At 49.2% G+C, this 16610-nt stretch overlaps 6 protein-coding genes across 6 annotated transcripts; 5 read left to right on the forward strand and 1 right to left on the reverse strand.

Annotated features, from left to right (window-relative positions):
- Window positions 1–252: 252 nt before the first annotated feature.
- Window positions 253–2868, reverse strand: M406DRAFT_348628 (uncharacterized protein; the record flags this gene model as incomplete). Its single annotated transcript, XM_040922408.1, has 10 exons — window positions 253–667; window positions 731–1130; window positions 1183–1187; window positions 1234–1384; window positions 1438–1589; window positions 1653–1848; window positions 1919–2027; window positions 2088–2201; window positions 2266–2392; window positions 2851–2868. The coding sequence occupies 10 exons, from the start codon at window positions 2866–2868 to the stop codon at window positions 341–343; spliced, it is 1599 nt and encodes a 532-aa protein (XP_040770881.1). The 3' UTR covers window positions 253–340.
- Window positions 2869–3433: 565 nt separating this feature from the next.
- Window positions 3434–6189, forward strand: M406DRAFT_269753 (putative hemolytic phospholipase C precursor; the record flags this gene model as incomplete). Its single annotated transcript, XM_040918025.1, has 13 exons — window positions 3434–3544; window positions 3611–3697; window positions 3771–3938; window positions 4005–4103; window positions 4156–4181; window positions 4252–4349; window positions 4424–4460; window positions 4516–4764; window positions 4843–4931; window positions 5033–5140; window positions 5205–5300; window positions 5392–5498; window positions 5605–6189. The coding sequence occupies 13 exons, from the start codon at window positions 3434–3436 to the stop codon at window positions 6187–6189; spliced, it is 1860 nt and encodes a 619-aa protein (XP_040770882.1).
- A 2515-nt stretch (window positions 6190–8704) lies between these two features.
- M406DRAFT_75286 (uncharacterized protein) lies at window positions 8705–10057 on the forward strand (the record flags this gene model as incomplete). Its single annotated transcript, XM_040925827.1, has 3 exons — window positions 8705–8767; window positions 8841–9634; window positions 9742–10057. 3 exons carry the CDS (start codon window positions 8705–8707, stop codon window positions 10055–10057), a joined length of 1173 nt encoding a protein of 390 aa, XP_040770883.1.
- Window positions 10058–11615: 1558 nt separating this feature from the next.
- Window positions 11616–13785, forward strand: M406DRAFT_348629 (phosphoesterase). The gene is made up of 6 exons (XM_040922409.1): window positions 11616–12142; window positions 12211–12458; window positions 12524–12557; window positions 12729–12851; window positions 12914–13053; window positions 13115–13785. Exons 1-6 carry the CDS (start codon window positions 11660–11662, stop codon window positions 13452–13454), a joined length of 1368 nt encoding a protein of 455 aa, XP_040770884.1. The 5' UTR covers window positions 11616–11659; the 3' UTR covers window positions 13455–13785.
- Window positions 13786–14007: 222 nt separating this feature from the next.
- M406DRAFT_233964 (alpha/beta-hydrolase) lies at window positions 14008–14604 on the forward strand (the record flags this gene model as incomplete). The annotated part of the gene is made up of 1 exon (XM_040915961.1): window positions 14008–14604. A coding segment is annotated over one exon (597 nt), but the record flags the coding sequence as incomplete, so codon positions are not given.
- A 725-nt stretch (window positions 14605–15329) lies between these two features.
- On the forward strand, window positions 15330–16366 carry M406DRAFT_343551 (NAD(P)-binding protein; the record flags this gene model as incomplete). The annotated part of the gene is made up of 2 exons (XM_040921883.1): window positions 15330–16057; window positions 16147–16366. The coding sequence occupies 2 exons, from the start codon at window positions 15330–15332 to the stop codon at window positions 16364–16366; spliced, it is 948 nt and encodes a 315-aa protein (XP_040770886.1).
- Window positions 16367–16610: the final 244 nt, after the last annotated feature.

Below are 16610 nucleotides of genomic sequence, written 5' to 3' on the forward strand. Positions count from 1 at the left end.
GATTAATACCATTGCTATCTCCTGCCCTCAAATATCACCGGTATGTCGATTGTTCATGTCCATGAGCTCCAGATATACGCTCAACGGTCGATAATCTGGTTGTTAGAATCACCGAGAGTGTCGAACCTTATTCAGTAAGGATGCAGAAGGGGCCTTAACTGGATAGAAGGCGTTATCAGCTAGTGTAAAGTTATAAATGTTCCAGCATAGTTCTACATTCATCTGGAGGGACTCTACGAAAGCTTCTCACTTGCGCATGTATACTTGTTTGTATTAGGGAATCTGCTACTTGTTCTAATAATCAGAGCTGGAGACTCAGACAACTTGATTGAATACGAGTCTATGCTGGACATGTTTTACCGGCGTCTTGTCCGAGCAGCGTGTCTCTGAATGCTTCTACTTCGTCGCCCAAAACTTGGAAAGCCATCGTCATTCCACTGGCCTGGTGCCATAAGACGTGGCAATGTAGAAGCCATATCCCTTCGTTATCTGCCAGAAAACGCAATACCACATAACCGAAAGGAGGAACGTAGACTGTATCTTTTCGGACTGGATTTAGCAAATTGAATGCCCCACCACGGGGTTCTCTCGAAGGATCAAAAGGGTTATAATAATCCCAGCCGCCTTTGCCTCTATATGATGATATCACATAAAAGTCAAATCCATGCTACTGTTTGTCAGCGTGGCTGTACTGCTCCTTCCAATGTGACGCTAAAAGGGAGTATCTTACCAAGTGAAACGAATGTCCAGTTCCGTCCAAGTTGTTTATCACAAGCTCGACCCAGGCGGGCTTCTCACCGGTCCACGGGACAAGCTGGTGTTCGTCCCAAGACTCTCGATTCATGGACAGGAGTGGCCGATCCTGCGCTACCCAATGCGTACGATTGACGAACCCAGTCGGGACATTGCCAAGGCGGTTGAGAATCTGCATGGCGCTGTAAATGACGAATTTCACATCGGGATTTGGCAGAGGTTCGCGAAGAATAGGTCCCTCAACCCTCTGCAGAGATACTGATGATTGTAAGGCTTCAGTGTTCTGAGCCGACTGAGTTGATCCGGGTGATAATATCGTGAATGTTTGAATTGGCTCTAGTGCCAGATTTGGCGACTGAAAATCCCTTGTTTCTGGCCTTAGCAAAACCTTTCCACATCAAGGAGTGGTCTTTGATTTCCTGGCGTGACTTACTCTTTATCCAGTAGCAGAATCAGCTCGGTGTGTGAATCTTGCTGGACCTGTGGCCATTCGAGGGTGAAATCGACTCTCTCCCCTGGATAGAGGATTCCAACGCTGTTGGACACGTCACTTGTGACCTCTTGGCCTCCGTCTACATATGTAATGTTGAGCAAAGCATCCGGTATACCCATTGAAATACCCGCCAGAGATCTGACAATTAGTGCCTCATTATACCAATAAGCTCAAGTTTAGCGAGAACTCACCCAGCATTAATGAGGCGGATCCGGTACCGCAGTCTCTTGTTCAATGTGATTGTGGGCTTAAGGCTGATCGTGCAATCGACTGGTTTTGCCGGAACTTCTCTAGAACAGTCAAAATGTCCCATTCCGTTCACTAAGAGAGAGTCTGGACAGGGCTGAGAAAGTCAGACGCTTCTGCGCGCATGGGTCCGGTGCCTCTTGATCCAAAATAAGCTCACCTCGTTACCGTCACCCGTAGAGCTCATGAAAGATTCCAGGACTCTGGAGGATTGGTGATGATACCAGTCTCCTGCAAGAAGCAGTATCTCTGCATCATGGTCTTGTGAGCTGCTACTCTTAGTGCCGAGTGGCTCATGGATTACCAGTCCTCCATATAGGCCATCTCCTCTATGTATTTGCGAGTGCGCATGATACCTAGAATAAAAAAAAAACAATCAACTTCATACGGTCAAAAATCAAGCTTCAGTCACTTCGAGATGCGAACCAGAATGTGCCAGTCTGGTCCTCTGCAATATCGAATCGGTATCTAAAGAGACTACCGGGCTGAATTTCACACTGCGTAATTCCTACAGGCCCATCCATATGATTTGCCCCTGGTCTCATGTTAGATCACAATAATGTCCCTAATCTAGGGATGGTAGACAGTAACCAACCTCTCATGTGGAGTCCGTGCCAGTGGATCGAGATGCCCTCACGGTATGAGTTGTAGATCTCAACCTCGATTGTATCGCCGGGGCGCCCCTCGATGGTCGGTCCAGGAAACATGCCTGACATTCCGTGCTGTTAATTCTCGTTTCTGAACTTATGACTGATTGGCTCACGCTTACTCACCATTTATGAGGATAACCTCTTTCCTCACGCCGTCCGGTCTCCGGAATTCAGAAGAAATATTCCAAGAAAGATATCTCACCGCTGAATTCCGTCTATTGTGATCCTCCGGTTTCAAGATAATACCTAGCTCTCGGCATTCCGATGCAGAATTTGAAAACGAGAAAGGGTCGGCATGGGTTGGCCAAGTCGGATCCCATATAGTCTGCAAAATCAAGGCCGTCGACACCAGAACGGTGACGCATCCCAATACAAGGTGAATGCAGTGCCAACGATGTGAAGACTGTCCCGGCGATGTGTTCTTAGTTTCCATCATCTGAGAAAGGTGTCATAGGTTTTGTCATCAACAAAGTGACAGATTCTGCTACCCGCGCAGTAATGATGTGGGCCATACGTCTCGATATTCTAGGCAGGTGTATTCGTTTTGTTGACTCTCAATATGCTTGTCACATTGCTGGTCGATCATCGCCCACGAGGTGACAAAGTTATCGGTAGGTCAATCACAGGTCCGCCACGGGACCATCGATCCATATGAAGGAGTATTAATCCTGGGCGTGCTGTGATGAGACCTGCATGCTGCGTTGTTACCGCACGGTTCCACACCATTGCAGCTTGCAGATCAGAAGGGACCCTATCTCTAGCCGAGAGTCGGCACGTGGGCAATCGCAGCAATCAACTATTGGGAGCCTGGTTACATTGCAGGCCAATAGCATCACCTCATATTCGTATTCCCGGAACATATTCTACGGGTGGTGTGGAATAGATTCCTTGGAGAAACCTCGGCAACATAGCCGACAGGCTTGTAGTATGTAGCAATTTCCGCAATGCGAGCTGCATATCATGTCATGCCAACTGCCTGCCTGGGAAGTCTATTGACACCGTTCTGGAGAGCATTTCTGGAACAGGTGTCAAGGAATGACCTCGCAAGTACGGCGTCTAGATTCGGTGTTACGCAGCCCAGATGAGATAGCTGTTACCGAGCACGTGCGACGTTGAGCGAGATAGCATTCGGACGGGAATCGGCCCCACCTATATGGCGTGAGCCATATACAATAGGTTCCTCTATGAACGTTCTGCTATATAATATGCCTAGGTTAACTGTTCGTGTCTCGCATTGGGGTGTTTGATTAGGACCGACTGAGCTCGTAAAATCGGTCATACACATGCTACCATGCTTCGACGGGCTGGTCTGCTGGCGCTTTTACGCTTTGCAAGCGCCGCATCGCTTGCGGATGTCAAGCATGTGGTGATGCTGATGCAGGAAAATCGATCTTTCATGCACGTAGGTGGTAATAACTAGTGACGACACCTTGATTGAGCAACTGAGATAACTTTGCGGTGCAACCAGTATCTCGGGACATTGAAGGGTGTCCGCGGGTTCGCTGACCCCAACGTCCAAATCAACCCGAACGGACTGCCCGTATGGTACCAGTACGTATAGATTTTTTGATTTTCTTTTTGTGATGATGTTTTGTCTCTTATCATTTGAGGTTGAAGAGGCTGATGAGAACAGAGACGTATCATCCTTGACCAATGACACCGATTATCTTTTGCCTTATTGGTTGAACTATCTCGGAGGCGACTGGCCTAACCGCACACAATGTCTCAGTCCTGGCAGTAACTTGTGGCTTCCGACACAGATTGCTTACAATGGAGGTTTGAACAATTTGTGGCCGGTAAGACTTATGATCCGTACAAGGCCATCCACGTCAATGAACATAACTGATAGCTTGGTTTATTAGAGCAGCTCGGCCCCTCAAGCTTGGGCATACTACAAACGACAGGATATCCCATTCCACTATGCACTAGCGGATTCATTTACCGTTGCCGACCATTACCAAGTCTGTTTCCTTTCTGTTAGAAATAGCTGCATTGAACTGACAGTGACTTCAGGCAGGCGTTATGTCAGCCACAGACCCGTGAGTACTGTAATAACTATCATCTCCATGAATTATAATCGAGGCTAAAAATCAATTTTATCACGTCCAGAAATCGTTGGATGTGGCAGTCTGGATCTATCAACGTACCTGGTGGTCCTCAGCCGCTAGGAGCAGGCGGTGTTGTGCTCGACGACAACCAGACACCAGGTCAGTTTCTTTACATCCCAATGATTAATCTACAAGCTCGTATAGGAAAAGTTTGTTTATGTAACTACGGACAGGTTGCGAGGCCACTGATCTCAACTGTGTTCCACTATAGTAAGTCTGGAGAATCACGCTTCGCCTCTCGCATCTGCTCGGCTAACTGTAGTAGTTGGCCCGCCACAGCTGAGTACTACGATGCTGCCGGAGTCGATTGGGGCGTGTTCATGAATGAATATGACTACGTGACTAATAACGGACTATTCTACTTCGATACTTTCCAAAATGCTCCAGAGAATTCAAGCCTCTATCAGCGTGGCCTTGCCTTTAGTGACCAGAACTCATTGGATGGATTCTATTCAGCTGCCGCGAACGGAACACTGCCTGAGATCAGTTGGATCTTCCCACCCGGGGCGGTGAAGTGAGTATACCCTCGATTTCCGATTTCACATCGCATAACCTAACTTCATTCACGTGAACATCCACCACACGTTCCCAGCGATGGCGCGTGGTTTATGAAGAATATCGTGGATGCGGTGACACAAGGACCCAACTGGGACTCCACCGTCCTGTTGATCTGCTATGATGGTAAGATGAGGTCTCACGATGGCAACAGAAATCGGTTCCGGGCCAGTCCAGTCTTCAGGACTTGCTAGGGACGAGCTAACTCTTTTTTTTTTACAACTCAGAGGGAGGCGGATTTGGTGACACTGTCTGGTATCATTCTCCCGAAGGAACAGCTGGCGAGTGGTTCGAAGACCCTTACGGCGAGCTGGGATATCAATTCTCCGGCCCTGGTATGAAACGATGCTCTCTACTCCTGGCGTCATAAACTAATAATTTTCTTTTGTTTCTTTGCAGGTGTCCGGATTCCTCTCTTTATCATATCGCCTTTCACTAGAGGAGGTCGTGTCTTCACCGAGCATGCAGATCATAATTCACATATTCTATTCGTTGGTGAGGAGTATCCTTTGAGTCTTATTACACTCTGCCTTGTGTATTAATAATAAAGTTCCTGGGCTAACGAGAATGCACATTCTCTATATAGAGCAGTACCTGACTGCGAAAGGATATGAGAACATCACTACAACTCAGATGAGTGACTGGCGGCGCACTCATATGTCCAACCTTCTGAACGCCTTTGACTTTGATAACGTGAGTAATCTATCCAGCAGAGTTGGGCTATTAAGTTGAATATGAGAAGAGCAAAAAGAAAAAATGAAGACCAGAGATGGAGAAAAGACGTTAACGTGTTTTTCAGCCCGATTACTCCATTCCCGATCTTCCTTCTTCCCCATATCCATACACGGACGACGATGGCAATATCGTCGGCACATACGTGGCATGTGAAGCAACATATTCTGATGTCGACCCTCCGGTTCCCTATGGCAACCAGACACTTGAAGATTCGCTCTACTTTGAAGATGGTTGGAAACAAGTCTACGGCTACCTGACCGAAGGGCATTATCTCGTCTTCGAGACGAACGGTTTTGCCTTGACCAACCCAGGCACGAATGATAGCTCTGATGTAACGACTACTGCGGCTACTACCGATCATGAGAACATTTCACAGCGCTGGATTTTACATGCTCTGTCCGACGCCGACGATGATTTCGGAAAATTCGAGATTTCAAGCGCTGCAGACGGGAGATACATCACCGTTGATGCATCTCTGACCAGCGGAAACAGCACAGCGGGGGTATTTGGCATCGCCTATATTGGCGGTGGTGGCTATACTCTTCAGAATAGTGAGGGTAAGTACTTGTCTGTGGGCAGTAGTGACAGCCTTGAACTGGCTTCTTCTGGCTCGAGCTGGGGTATCTACTCCGTCACATACCACTCTTAGGCAGCTCGATTCGAGATCTGAGCTGTCACGGTGGTCAAGTGTTGTGCAGGATGAGTCAAGGTCTCATTCTCTTGCAAGCCGCCACATGGTGGATGTAAATTATTTGGAGTATACGAACTTCGAAGAATAGCAGTGTCTGATGTCCGTATCGAATCCTCCTCTTTCTCTCCTTCGTGCTTGTTACTAAAGAAAAAATGCACAATCTTGACAATTCAACATCACCCCTTGTGGGTTTTGGTATATGTTATGGTTCAGGCTTTTTATTCCAATGTTAATTCCATATTGACTGTAGAAGTTCACCTGCTACAGCCGAACACTGCGATGCTGCCAGGTTGATTGAGGCGTGTCCATGAAGGTGCTAACAACTCACGCTGTTGCCACTAGATACCCTCAATGGAAACCCACTGCCGCTCTGCTCAGCATCCAAATGTGATTCTGTAGAAGGCATCAAGACTGTCCTGCAGAATTCCGCTGTCCTCTCTTCTTCGGCTCTTTATATGCACCGAGCGGTGAGTCGGACAGACATCACGGAAGTCATGCGATAGGCGTCTGTTCAGATGGATTTGACATGATTTTGAGCATGGAGTTTGAACCTCACTCGCGAGTCACTCATTAGCGCCTCTCCCCTTCTTTTTTCTGTCTTTGTTGGCTTTATGGATCGGAAGGTGCTACCTGCTTTCATCCCAGTGTGTACGCTTGGTCTGTAAGCTGCCAGGCACCTTCATCTCATCTCTCTCAACAAGTTATCATCCTCAACAAATCCAGTCTGCTGGAGTGCTCATTCTTGCCAATTGATTCTTCAACAGCATACAGAAATCAGTCTTTAGAAAATCGCACCCTCCTCTCCATCTTTGTGACTATGTTTTCACCCCACCTAACAGACCTGGTTGAGGGAAGTGAGCCAAATTTGCTTAAGCGCTGATTTGGCTCAACAAGTTCATATCGCGAAGTCAGGCTGACCTCACATCTCAGCTTGGAATCAAGGCTTTGGGCTCAAAAGCCCCGATGGGAGTCTCAATTCAGAACGGTAATCTCATTTCGAAATCTGGATCGAAAATTGTTGGGCCAAATGAACGGGCTTTTCTTTTCTCTTTCCTTCACGCCTGGATGAGAAAATGCTGGCCGCAAGTGGGGGACTCTGCGTTCCTCTTTTTCCCGTAACCATATGAATCCCTGGTTCAGCCAACTTTTTCAATAGAAAGCAACGAATTGATTATCCAGGCTCTTCTCTTCTCTTCTCTCATACTTGTCCTCCATTCCTTTAGCCAGCTGATCTCTCAGAACTCCAACGCACAGTTCGTGCGGACTACGACCAAAACCCGTCTTTCCGTCGACAAACTTGTCAGACTGTTGAGCTTCCATATGATCGAGTAGCTTGCATCTCGCAGTTTGCAGCCTTTGAAAAACAACAAAAACGAACCGTACTACGATCGGTTCGTGGCTGCCAGAAGCTTCTATGACCTTCCGTTCTCAAGTTCCACCACACATATAACATTTCCACTTCAACTTCCATGCAATTTGACGACCTCTGCGGCAAACCTTCCTCTCGCACACATTTTCAGAAGCCTCAACACAGAAGGTAAGAGTTATTGGGTCTGGTCCTGGTCAGATAAGAGCAGAAACTTCAACGTCTGGGGATTTCTTTTCTTTCCCCATCCACTCCCCAACACCGTGAGTGGCCCTTTTCCATCTAAACTCTCCCTTCTATTCAATTGAAATGGCACTCTCCTCACACTATTTTTTGACCTTGGAATCTGCTCGTTCCCATTACTTCTGACTTCTCTCTCCTGTCTTCCACTACCTTTCACCTGAGAAAGTTCTTAGCAACAGGAAGCGCATCTCCCCATCCAAACACCAAGACTGTGATCGTCTTCTTTTCACACTCCCTTCTCTACTTAACTGAAAAGACTATTTCCTCACACCTCCTTGACCTTGAATTTGCCCATTTCTGTTACTTCTGGAGGTTCTCTCTTCTCTGACGCCACTTTCTCAGCTGAGAAATCTGTTGGGCGACAGGAAGCGCAGCTCTCAACAATTCCCCTCTTTCTCGAAGGTACGGAGGAAGGAACGTCCCAGTTCAGCGGCAAACCCTGAATCAAAACAGACAACAGAAGTTCGAATTCCCACTTTCGATGTACGGTGTTCCCCTCACTTTTACCATACCATCAAACACCCCGTTGACTTGTCATTCAAAAGTAGCACAGCGCTTATCGTGCCAGGCAACCAAAAACCATCATCTTTCAGAAATTAAGACCTCCAACCATCATTCCACACCACCAGCACCATGGAAGACTCTTCGAATGACGCTAGCCGATGCAAGAACTCTGAGTGCGACTTCCGCTTCAACAAAATGAAGCAGAGTTACGAAGACCGGATTGAAGAGCTCAATTCGAAACTGCTGACAATACGTCACAAACTGGCCTCCGTGGACGAGTCAAGCCTCAGCGAGAAGTCCAAGAGCTTACAACTCGCAAGTAGGAGATAAAAGAAGAGAATGATCAGCTCACCGCCCAGAATGTGGCAATGGAAGCGGGCTTTCAAGAGCGCCGCATTGAGGTCGCCAAGTTCGACGATTGCAGTGAGCTGATTCGAAAGGTTCAGGTTCACGAGAAATATGAGAAAATCTACGGCTCGACGCACGCGTTACGCAGCTTCGAGACAGATTCTATCAGTTGGCCGATGAACACGGCCTCGAAGAAGAGGTGGATGAAGCTCTGGACGAAGTGGAAAGTGAAGACGAGCATACTTCTCAGACGCAACAGAACCAAGGACCAGTCAGTCGCTATCATTCGAAACGCGTGGCAAAATTTCTCAGCTCCATGAGTGCGTTACAGATCAAGAACTACGCTCATAAATGCGTGTTGGGTGAAGATACCAAGCCCTCAAAGAGGAAGATGGTCTCCAGTGACGATTCTCCTCAGAAGACAAAACGTGTCAAGACTGTCGAACAGATGAGCGAACAGATTGACTCCGAACTTCCATCATTTTTGAGTTCCCAGAAAGAAAGACATTTCCTCACATGGCTTCACCGGGCGGTCTTGAGGGAAGGTGCTGCAGCAGGCATCATTGATCCCCTACTCGTCAACGTTGGGGAACATGGTGTCGTTGGATTTACCAGCGAAGGCATTGAGAGGATCAAAGCCGTCAGCCAATATGGAGGTATCTCGAAGTACAAGACCGAGAAACACAAAGAGCTCTGTGAAGAGCTTCAGGACAAGTTGGCCCGTGTCTTGAAAGAACTTGGTTTTGACCGCGCGGGTCCGAAGGTCCTGTACTTGTCGCTTCAAGAGTGCCTGCGCCAACGTGGTCTTTCCAATCCAGCAAACACGATCTTGACCATAACTCGGGTTTTACGGGTCACCAAACCACAGAGAGATGACCTCCGAAAGAAAGTCGACAATTTCTCTACGTTGGCTGAACAGTCGAAATGGGAGCCTTTTGCCATGTCTAATTACGCGAAAAATGTTTTGATCCCGGTCGCTCAGCCCCTTTTCGCTACCTACGACGCCGATACCACCTCTGAAGAGTGGGAGATGCCCTTTTACATCACAGAGAGTCTCTCGCCCCGTGGTCAAACCTACAAAGATTGATGGATAATGAGAACATGGTGCGAGCTATCTCGCAGATGAACATTGAAGGCGTTTTCCGGGATATATTGGACAAATATGAAAAGTTGTCCGAACTTCGGCAAGAGATGCTTGACAGGGCTACGAAGGGTGCTTCGGCCTCGTTGATGAAAATGCCTGACTGCCCTGGCCACAAAAAGACATCTGTGGACGCCCCTCTGGTTGGCGATTCACCTGAATATCCGATTATGGCCGATGACCAGGGTGGTCATGACTCAGAGACGTCTGGGGACAAGATCTAGGAAGCGCGGCTGGCAGCGATTCGCACTGGGACCTTCACCAAGGCCTCGCATGATCACTTTTTTCTTCTTCTTTTATTCCGAATAGACTGCTCTCCAATCTGGATGGAGCAAAATATGGAATTGAGCAAGTAGATTTTTTTTCCTTCTTTTCTTCTTTGGCATCATAGGAGAAGTCCAGATCGATATCTCCAATTTAAATTCTAAGAGTTGTAAAGTGAAACCAGATTGAGGTCGACTTGGATAAAGCCTTAAGTACTGCTCCTTGTGAAGCGTAAATGTAACCACCAATCCTCGCAACCCGCCTGCTCGTGAAAAACTTTCGGGCCAAATTGGGCTCAATTGGGCTTGACTGCCGACGGATTGGGACAATCAATGACTTAATGATCACCAGAAGGGAATTTATCACAGTTTAGTCATTAACCAAGAACTATATATGTATTGGGCATTCTCTTGTCTTTTTGTATTTCTATTAATAGCCATTAGTATCTACTGATATTGAGTTTGCATGAATTTCGAAGAATTCTCTGCATCCAATTTCACTCTTTCTCTCCTCTCTCTTTCATTCTTCTTTTCGCGGAGGGAGCAGAGATAAGGGCATATCGAAGCCTTCATATCGTCTTTCAGTTTGCACGTGTTCCTGTCTAAAGTCAATCAGTGGTATAAAAATCCAAACGCTTACACCATCCATACACAACATGTCGATGAAGCAGGTGTTGAACGACCTGCCAGATTGGGGATAGTTGAATTCCTCCACAGTGGGTCAACTAAGTGGAGATTTGCATCCTGCATGATCTTCCGCCTTCCCTGGGGTCGATAAACGGTCCATTGAGGTTCCTTCTCGAGGCCATGTGTCGGTGCCGGCTCTGCCGTCTTGGCTGCCACAACCCCAACTTTTTGGCTAGTGTCGACCTGAGGCGCCTTGTGTTTGTGAGCAGATAGTATTAGGTGGTGAAAAGTCCTGTGTGTGTGTGTTGGGGGGGGGGGGGGCGGGGGGTGGGTGGATGTCAGCCCCGGTTTATCTCCATAGCGTATTCACTTCGTCAAATACGGATCTTCCTTTCATAATGACATGCGACACTGCCTGTCAATATCAGGCTCGCTCCGATGGCTTTAGCACGTGCACCTTTGGCTCAGCTACCTAAAGAAGGGGGGAAGAGGAACAAATAATTCGCCAGAACACTGCATCTTTGAGATACAGACACGGGGTCATCCCTCCAGAATCCTGCATGAATACGGTACTCTAACTTATTTTACTCGTATCCCTCCGCCAGAACCTCAGAGAGCACGTGGGCGAAAGGCCAAGATGTAGTACGCGCCAGGAACATGATTCCCTAACTACCCTGACCGGATCCCAGCCCGGAGAAAACATATACACACCGACGCTTAGCGGGGTAACATCGCATAAGAGAAATCGATAATGCGGTTGATCGCTGCAAGCCTAAGTGGGCATCCTCTGTGTATTGGTCGGTTCTTAATCAAGGCGTAGTAGATAAAGTACTGTCATAATGTAGCATCTATAAACCATGAAATATCACGGCGCGTCACTGTTCTCCTGTACATGAACGCTTTTGTTGTCTCCAAGCAGACCTCGGACCAAAAGAAATGGCAATCCAGGCCGTCATTCTCGCGGCTCTAGCCGGACTGGCCGGTGCCGCCCCCGGGATCAGCAACATCCAAACACATACCTCCTCGGATAACAGCGACTGGCGCAGCAAGATCACCAATGTCGTGGTGCTAGTGGAGGAAAACAGATCATTCGATTCTTTTGCCGGAGGTTTAACGTATAACAGCACTATCGACGGTCTCCTGCACCACAACTACTGCAACAGCCTGAACGCCAGTGACCCGTCAGAGGCTGCTGACATCTGTGCTGGGCCCTTGGCTGCGGATGTGGCCTCGGATGATCCTAACCACAGCATCAGCGGTGTAAACATGCAACTCTTCAGCACATTCCACCCCAACGAGACTGCGGTGGCTCAGGCGGCGGACTGGGAGTACGAGACGATGCGTGGATTCGTCACGGAGCAGTCGATTACGTTTGACACCCTGAACAAGACAAGAGCGGCCGAGGCAATCAACTACTATGTGAGTGGTGGACAACATGATGCTTCAGATGGGCCAAGTGAAAAGATTCTTGCTGAACTTTGTTACAGACGCCTGAACACATTCCCGTCTTCAACGCAATAGCGGAGAACTTTGTGTTGTTCGACCGGTGGTTCTGCTCTGTGCCGGGACCTACAAACCCCAACAGAGCTTATATCACCAGCGGCACCTCGCACGGCCATGGAGAGAACGACGACGCTTTTGATGTGTACGGGCTCCCGCAGAAAAGCATATTCCAGGCCCTGAGCGAGAACAACATCACCTGGACCAATTACCAAAACAGCACCACCGGACCCGGGTAAGGGTATTCAACTTAAGTTTTGTCCCATATACACGAATGAAAAACTTACTGTTGAACCTTAGGCTGGGATTCAACCCAGATGCAGCATTCTACTCGGTCAGTATTGTCGCGACGTCGCACTTGACAAAACCTTCCACCCGCCCCACTTTTCCCTCTCTTTCGGTTCCTCTTCCCCAAAGAAGAAGCTGGGCGGAAAGGATAAATGAGAGAGTGGAAAAGCATGTTTTGTTCTCTGGTGAATGAGATGCTAACGATCGAAAACTCCAGTGGACGGCAGAGTCTGGGGCCAACGTGACAAACATCAAGGCGATTGAGCACTTTTACACCGACGCTGCAGCTGGCACCCTCCCGCAGTTTACGTACATCAACCCAGAGTGTTGCTCCTACCAGGTAAGCAGTTGTTCACTCATCGCCTCGCTTGAACCTCACACTCGTGCTAACCGCCTCACAAGAGTTTCCATCCGCCCTCGCCTATCGTCCTTGGAGAGATTTTCATCAAGGGCATCTACGAGGCCATCCGCAACTCACCTCAGTGGAACACGACGCTGTTCATCTTGACGTTTGATGAGCACGGCGGATTCGGTGACCATGTGTATGCTGAGCAAATATGCCCTCAGTGTTGGCGCGTTTTCAAGCTAAAATCTATCTCACAGGCCTCCTCCTGTCAACGTCCCCGCGGGCGACGATTTGACGTACACAGAGACGGCGCAGGACGGCCAGAATATCACCTTCGCCTTCGACCGGTTGGGTGTGCGAGTACCGACGGTGCTCATCTCGCCGTGGGTCGGCAAGGGCTTGATCGAGAACCAGGGGCAGAATTATGGCGGCGAGTACACCCACACGAGCATCCTGAATTTCCTGTCACAGCTGTGGGGTGTCGAGCAGCTGACGCCTCGAGTTGAGTACTCGTCCACCTTTGAGCATCTCATCCTCGACACCATCAGGAGCGATGATGACAGCCCGAGCATCTTGCCCGAGCCAGTCGCTTGGTAGGCTGAGGATTACAGGGTGGGGGTATTATGGGCTCTGCGAAGGGTGCGTGACATGCCATCGAAGAGTAGAATAATGACTAGGGTGGAATGAAATCATCGTACCAAAACTATTGCTTCGTGCTGTACAGTCTTTTTTTTTCTTGTATTTTTGATACAATGGCTGGGCCGGTGGGTTCCTCCAGGGCGCTTTTCCTTTTTCCAGAAGCCAAATGCGAGTTTCTATACCAGTGTGGCGCAGCGCTTGGCAGAGCTCTGTCCAGCACTGCGCCCATGGTTGCTGCCTGCTGTCCGCTACCAAAAGCGCCACTATTTATCATCAAACAAGATTTCATAAATACGTCGCTGCGTATCTTCAAACTGTCCAGGCGCCATTTGTGCGAATGCAATCACTTCATCTTCAAGCCAGCGCATAAGGCTTCCAGGTCATAATGCATCCCGCCACGTTAGTGGATCCAAACACGCAGCTCAGCTATGTTCTCCTTCACAGCGATGTCGACAAAGGCCTTGTTCATGTTCCAGTCAAAGATTCAGCCAACGAACCTCCGAACGTCTGTGTGATCTGCTGCCACGGTTCCGGACAGGGCCCGCACATAGATTATTGGCTCCCGTTGATGAGGGAAATCAGCAAACACACAAAAGTTCTGTGTTATGAGAGGCGGAAAATTGGACAGAACACGATGGCAGTCTCGCGTTCCCAAACGCCTGAGGAAGCCGTATCTGATCTTGATGCCCTCCTTAAGGCCTTGCAGCTGAGGCCGCCGTACATCCTGATCGCACATTCCTACGGGGGCGCCATAGCACGACAATTCCTTCAGTGGCATCCCACGCAGGTCGCTGGTATGGTCCTTGCAGAGACGGGCCAAGAGACCCCGATCAAGCACGAGGCCGAGCAGTACAAGAAGCAGATCCTCGGTTCTAAGCCCCTGAGTGTCATCCACGCTGATTCGCTGCTCGGAAAACGCGGTGGTAGCACCTCTGCCGAGGAGTTGAGGCTCAGGGACTTGTGGGCTGCGGAGGACGAGCGGCTGAAGAGAGCCCAGCTCGGCCTCAGCTCCAATGCCCGGTACGTGCGGGTGGACGATTGTGGACACGATATCATTGACGAACGGCCTCATATTGTTGCTGCTGAGGTCAGTTGGGTTCTTGAGAATCAAGTCCCGGCGTCAGTACAGTTGCAGCAGCAGGCATCTTGTATTGGCAGCTATTTCCAGCGCTTGGTGCGTCTCCTGCAGTGGAGAAAGGAGGGAGAGGGGGATATAATCAATTAGTGTGAAATATTTGAGTGCGTGCAACAAATTCGTGTTTCTCCGATGGTGTCGCGCAAAAAAAACTTTACGACCGATATGCTTTGCACGAGCCAAGGACTGCGCGAACCCGGTATATGTAAATCCGAAAGCGCAAATGTGAAATCGCCGTCGGCTTCGGCGATTGCAACCAACGACGTCATTCACGTCTACTCCTCTTGAGGGGTTTCGACATTATGAACCTTCTTGAACATATTTAGCACCACGGAAATTCTTTTTGACAGAGTTCATCTTGCATGCGACCGATGACTCTCTGATTACCTCTCTGCGTGAATTTCTCCACATTGCCAGATCGTTCTCAGAGAAACAATTCCCAAGTGATAAAATGGCTGCAGAAAATATACCAAAGCAGATGAAGGCTATCCAGGCAAGTGTGCACATGAGCATCGCAATTCACTTGGTAGGATGCCCACAGCATTGCTGACATCAAACACTCGTCTTTGCGTGTTTAGGTTGTTGAGTTCAAGAAACCCTACCAGATCAATACGGTCGATGTCCCAGATCCTACCACACTCGGTCCACATGATCTGCTTGTGAAAATAGCCGTGGCTTCTTACTGTCATACGGACAGCATGATCCAGCAGGGGATCTTCGGCACCTCACTCCCAGTCATTGCTTCTCACGAAGGAGCTGGCACTGTTGTGGCCGGTGGGGCATCCGTCGAGGACTGGAAGGGGTCGCGCGTTATGTGTGGACTCCCGTTTCACTCCTGTGGCAAGTGTCTCGACTGCACTGGCCCAACAGAGTCCTGGCGGCAATACTGTATCCGCGTTGAAGGCCACTGCGGAGTACACAGGAACGGATTCTTCTCCGAGTATGCCGTCTGCGATGCACGCTCAACGACAAGACTGCCTAACGAGATCAGCTTTCTCAGTGCCGCACCACTGGCGTGTGCAGGACGAACGTCGTGGAGAGGGGTCGAACAGGCTGGTCTCGCACCGGGGCAATGGCTTGCTATCGTCGGATCTGGAGGGGGTCTCGGGCACTTGGGTGTTCAGTTTGCCAAGAAGAAGGGTCTGAAGGTTGTGGGGATCGATGCGCGGGACGATGGCCTGGAAATCTCCAGGACCATGGGTGCTGATCTTGTCGTGGATGCGAGAAAGGGGAAGGACGCTGTCGTCAAGCAGATTCAAGAAGCTGTTGGGGGTACTGGGACGGATGCCACTGTCACGCTCTCGGACGCACCATCGGCTGCGGCTCTGGGGTGTGCAGTGACCAAGATGCACGGAACCATGGTTCAAATCGCTCAACCGGCCGAGGTTGTTATCCCATTCCAGGAACTGGTAATGCGTGACATTCGGTGAGTCTTGAGACGTCTTGTAGCAGTTTCTCCAGCTCACCCTTTTTTCTTGCTCGGCCGATAGCTGACATGTATTAATGCTTGTGCAGCGTCCACGGTAGCGTAGTCTCGTCCCCACAGGAGAGCGAGAATATGGTACATTTTATCGCAGAGAACGGGGTCAGTGTCAAGACAAATGTTTTTGACGGCCTGGATAAAATTGAAACTTTGCTGGAGAAGGTGCACAGTGGCAAGATGCAAGGGAAAGCAGTGATCGTTGTCGACCAGGATCAGATCAAGAAGGAAAAAGAATTAGGCGCCAAATACTAGACCTTATGAGGCCGGAAGGTTGGAGGAAAGCCACATCAGGTACCCGGGAAATGAATATGGGCCCGTGGCTGACGTGGAGCCGAGTATCCTGATGATTGTGAGTGTACAGTCAAGACGGACCGACGAAGCAAAATCCATCAGAATGGGAATCTTCGTTTTGGAAGAGCATGGCCCACGCCGGAATTAGTATATGGAATTCGGCTGCACGGTCGGACACCAGAGAGGGCCGGACTAGCCTGCTCCC

The sequence above is a fragment of the Cryphonectria parasitica genome, assembly GCF_011745365.1.
Source record: "Cryphonectria parasitica EP155 unplaced genomic scaffold M406scaffold_11, whole genome shotgun sequence".
Classification (NCBI taxonomy): domain Eukaryota; kingdom Fungi; phylum Ascomycota; class Sordariomycetes; order Diaporthales; family Cryphonectriaceae; genus Cryphonectria; species Cryphonectria parasitica.